We start from the raw sequence: 5,000 nt of genomic DNA on the forward strand, positions 1-5,000 counted from the left end.
TCTTAGAATGGACATCAAGATGCTCTTAGAATGAACATCAACACTCTTAGAATGCTCTTAGAATGGACATCAAGATGCTCTTAGAATGGACATCAACACTCTTAGAATGCTCTTAGAATGGACATCAAGATGCTCTTAGAATGCTCTTAGAATGGACATCAACAGTCCTAGAATGCTCTTAGAATGGACATCAACACTCTTAGAATGCTCTTAGAATGGACATCAAGATGCTCTTAGAATGGACAGGCATTGCAAGCAACACAAAGTAACCAAGACAGTAATTCCATGTATTTTGTCAAAGCAGAGAAGGTAAAGAGTATTAATCCTGTTTGTACTCCCTACTAATGAATAAAATGTAGTGCATCACCATATTCAAGAGAGGATCAAAGGGTCATTTTAAGGGTGGATAGGATAGCAAGTATATGCATTGTCCCAGTATATCCTTCTGACCATGATTTGGCCTTATCTTAGATAAATAGGGTTAGGGATTTAAATTACACATTAAAAGTAATTTAAGTGCAATGTGACCTCTTTGTATTGGAAGATTGCCAATTAGTTGCCCTGTGTGTCTAAGTTAATTATGCAAACATGCACACACACACACACACTCACACACATACATGCTCAAACACACACAAACACACAATTACTCTCTTCCAATAAAACACTTGTAGGCTGATTGGAATTAGCATGATGCTGTCATTGGGTAAAGCCATTAGCATGCATGACCTGCAAACGCGGTGAGCAATTCCCACAACCACAAGTGTGTGTGTGTGTGTGTGTGTGTGTGTGTCTGCAAACGCACTGAGCAATTCCCAGAACCACAACCCACTCTGAGATCAGCCAAGCACAGATTCTACTTCCACAACACGACACCATCGCTATCAACAACAGTCCTCTGAGACATAACGAGAGAGCAGGGAATGTGAGTGTGTGTGTGTGTGTGTGTGTGTCTATGTGTGTGTGTGTGTGTGTGTGTGTGTGTGCACGCCTGCTTGAGCAATCCAAGGTTTACATAGAGAGAGGGATGGAGAGAGGATATCAGAAATGCCAACGGGGAGGGTTTGCCTGGGGAAGGTTGGCTTTGATGGGTGGCAGGAGGAAGGGAAAGGGGGAAACAAAGATAAAAAGAGCGAAGGATGAAAAGAATAGAAGAAAAAAATGAAAAAAGAAAGCTGGTGTCAAGAGTAAGAGAGAAAGAGAAAGAGAAAGAGAGCGAGAGAAAGAGAAAGAAAGAGAGAGAAAGAGAGTGTGAGAGAGAGAGAGAGAGAAACTACAAAGACTGAGGTCTGTCCTTCATCTCCCCTCTCCTGCTCCCACGACCTCCTCCCCTCTCCTCTGCCCAGGTGAGAGTGTTGACCTTCTGGCTCAGAGGTCCTTTATGCAAATGAGCCCAAGCTTTGATCCCCTGCACTGAGGGTGCCACGGTGTGTGTGTGTGTGTGTGTGTGTGGGTGTGTGGGTGGGTGTGTGTGTGTGTGTGCCGTGGGGGGTGCTGGATAAGTCAGAGAGGTTTATTGATCCTCACTTTCATGTTCTCGCTCATGCAGGGAAGAATGAGCCTAATGCCTGGTGGGGTGACATTCCCAGGCATGCACACACACACACACACACACACACACACACACACACACAAATGACAAATGAAAGCAGCGTGAAGAAATGGGTCACGGAATGTGACACACACACACACGCACACACGCACACACGCACACACAGACACACACACACAGACACACACACACACACACACACACACACACACACACACACACACACACACACATGTAGTCATTCACGAACACACACACATACAAACTCACGTTTTTCACACAAACAGACACAAATTCACATACACACATACCTACATACATACACATACATTCACACACACACACACACACACACACAGCAAGGAGAATGAAAGCAGCGTGGAGAAATGGGTCACAGAATGTGATCACGGCGATGGCACCGTTGTAATCTCTTTGTCCCTAATGATGCATCAAATCCAGAAAGGACTGAGCACTACCAGTCAGCGTGGAGAAGAGAGAGAGAGAGATGAGATGAGAGAGAGCGAGAGGGAGAGAGAGAGAGGGAGAGATATGACGGGGAGAGAGAGGGAGAGAGGGAGATTAGAGAGGGAGAGGGGGAGAGAGAGAGATATGAGAGGGATAGAGAGGGAGAGAGAGAGATGAGGGGGAGAGAGAGGGAGAGAGGGAGATGAGAGAGGGGGAGAGAGAGAGAGGGATGAGAGGGAGAGAGAGAGAGAGAGAGAGATGAGAGGGAAAGAGAGAGAGAGAGAGAGAGATGAGAGGGAGAGAGAGAGATGAGAGAGAGAGAGAGAGGGAGAGAGAGAGGGAGAGAGTGAGAGAGAGATGAGAGAGAGATGAGAGGGAGAGAGAGAGAGGGAGGGAGAGAGGGAGAGAGTGAGAGAGAGAGATGAGAGGGAAAGAGAGAGAGAGAGATGAGAGGGAGAGAGAAAGAGAGAAAGAGAGAGAGAGGGAAAGGGATAGAGAGAGAGAGAGAGAGAGAGGGAAAGAGGGGAAGTGAGCGTGAGGGAGGGAAAAAATGACTTAAGTAGATGCTGTGAGTGACGGCATAGTGGTGTCTCCCCTGTTTTTGTCTTGTTCCCTAGGGAACTCATTCTCTCTCTCTCTCTCTCTCTCTCTCCCTCCCTCCCCACACACAATCTCTCCCTCTCTCTCTCTCTCTCTCTCTCTCTCTCTCTCTCCCTCTCTTCCCCTCTCTCTGGCAGCTCATGTTAAATTGGAGGGAGAATGAAAAGAGATACCTGTGAGCGAGCGAGGGAGCGAGCGCGCTCTGTTCTGTGTGCCTGACACACACACACAAACACACACACACACACACACACACACACACACACACACACACACACACACACACACACACACACACACACACACACACACACACACACACACACACACACACAGTAAACACGGCAGCTCTGGATGCCTCCTCTAGCCATCTGTCCAAGAGGCAACAGACAGGTACCTCTCCACAGCGTTGGTCAAGTCTTGCCGTGGACGTAAAGTAATCCTTCTCTCCGTTTTTTTTCTCTCCCTCACAAGCATTTCCTTGAGAGAAGGAGGCGGGATGTTTTGGGAAAAGAAATAATAATGATGTTGGTAGACAAACAAAGCCGGCTCAATTCTCCTGATACCTCCGTCCCAGTTTCCTCCGTGACAGATGGTTGTTGTTGTTTTTGTTGTTGTTGTTGTGTTGTGACAATTTCTATGTCATTGTGTTTGTATACGTGCATGAAGACATACAAGTAGTGAGTGTTTGTGTTTGTTTCTGTGCGTGTGTGTTTATGTATGGGTGTCGTAATGTAAGGGATTCATTTCCTTCAATTTCCTTAACTTGCATGTGTGTGTGTCTGTGTGTGTGTATGTGTGTGTATGTGTGTTTCTGTGTGTACCAGAATCATTTCCTTCAAAAGTCGTATTTTAAAGTTGCGGTCCATTCCTCTAAGCCGTCCTCTGCTTGTCCGTTCCTTTAAAGCTTCCCCCCTGCTCCTCCCCCTGTTTCTCTCAAGCGTCCTCCTGTTGGTCCGCACCACTAAATGGTCCCCCTGCTCGTCCGCATCTGCAACTCTAAAGTATCCCCCTCTTTGCGCGTGCTCCTCTAAAGTGTCCCCTGCTCGGAGGTGAAGAAGCCCGCTTCCTTCTTGGCTCTCCTGCGCGCGCTCCTCTAAAGTGTCCCCTGGCTCTCCTGCGTGCGCTCCTCTAAAGTGTCCCCTGGCTCTCCTGCGCGCGCTCCTCTAAAGTGTCCCCTGGCTCTCCTGCGTGCGCTCCTCTAAAGTGTCCCCTGGCTCTCCTGCGTGCGCTCCTCTAAAGTGTCCCCTGGCTCTCCTGCGCGCGCTCCTCTAAAGTGTCCCCTGGCTCTCCTGCGCGCGCTCCTCTAAAGTGTCCCCTGCTCGGAGGTGAAGAAGCCCGCCTCCTTCTTGGCCCTCCTGCGCGCGCGGCGTGCCCTCCAGCAGATGGCGGCGGTGAGCAGCATGAGGACGCCCGACACCAGCAGCACCAGTGACATCACCTGGATCTGGGGCAGCGTGTTGTAGGTGAAGGTGACGCTCGTGCCCGCCATGCCGATCACCAGCGAAATGAACCCGAACGGGAACACGCACCGGTACCAGGACTTCTCGGCGCCGCCCGTGGCCTGGGACAGGCGTTCCAGCGTGAAGTTCTCCGGGCCCTTGGGAAAGGTCGGTTCCGGAGCCGGTCCCGGCGGGAGGTCCGGTTTCGTGGCGCCGGTGGTGCTGGTTTCATCATCATCGCCATCGCCATCTTGTGTCGGCAGCCCGCACTCAGCGGCGGCGTCGCACACGGAGGAGAGACGGCCGAGGGTCTGCACTGGAGGAGCTGGAGGCTTGCAGGGCAGGTGGCCGGAGGAGCAGCCCATCTCGGAGCTCTGGTCCTGGGCAGAAGCCTCCAGGCTGCCAGCCTCTGGTCCCGCTGGCTCTGGAGAAGGTCCGGGGTTCTGCTGCTTCTGGTGCTGCTGCTGTGGTTCTGACTCTGGAGGAGGTCCGGGGTTCTGCTGCTTCTGGTGCTGCTGCTGTGGTTCTGACTCTGGAGGAGGTCCGGGGTTCTGCTGCTTCTGCTGCTGCTGCTGTGGTTCTTCTCGTCCTCCAGTTGGTGCCGCCGTCGTCTCCCGTGCGGTTCTCCCCCCGGGTCGTCGCGTCTCTGCCTTTGGGGAGCGGTTCTACCAGGAGTCAGCATTTGCCTGGAAGAGATGGAGACATGGGGGGGGGGGGAAAGGGAGGAAGAGAGAGAGAAAGAAGAGAGAGAGAGAGATGTGTGTGTGTTAGAGAGAGAGAGATGAATGAAATGCAAGGCAGGTGGAAATGCAAGCTAGGCTGAAAGCCTTAAAGTGAGAGATCAACTCACTGTGGGAACGCACTCTTAGAGGTAAACACATATTCTCTCTCTCTGTCTTTCTCTCTCTCTCTCTCTCTCTCTCTCTCCCTCTCTCTCTCTC

The 5,000-nt window shown here is 51.0% G+C and overlaps 1 protein-coding gene across 1 annotated transcript; it reads right to left on the reverse strand.

Moving 5' to 3' along the window:
• Positions 1 to 3,923: 3,923 nt before the first annotated feature.
• Positions 3,924 to 4,424, reverse strand: LOC308361493 (transmembrane protein 100; the record flags this gene model as incomplete). Its single annotated transcript, XM_080833855.1, has 1 exon — positions 3,924 to 4,424. One exon carries the CDS (start codon positions 4,422 to 4,424, stop codon positions 3,924 to 3,926), a length of 501 nt encoding a protein of 166 aa, XP_080689981.1.
• Positions 4,425 to 5,000: the final 576 nt, after the last annotated feature.

Source organism: Sprattus sprattus (genome assembly GCF_963457725.1).
Source record: "Sprattus sprattus genome assembly, chromosome: 3".
NCBI classification, from domain to species: Eukaryota; Metazoa; Chordata; class Actinopteri; order Clupeiformes; family Clupeidae; genus Sprattus; species Sprattus sprattus.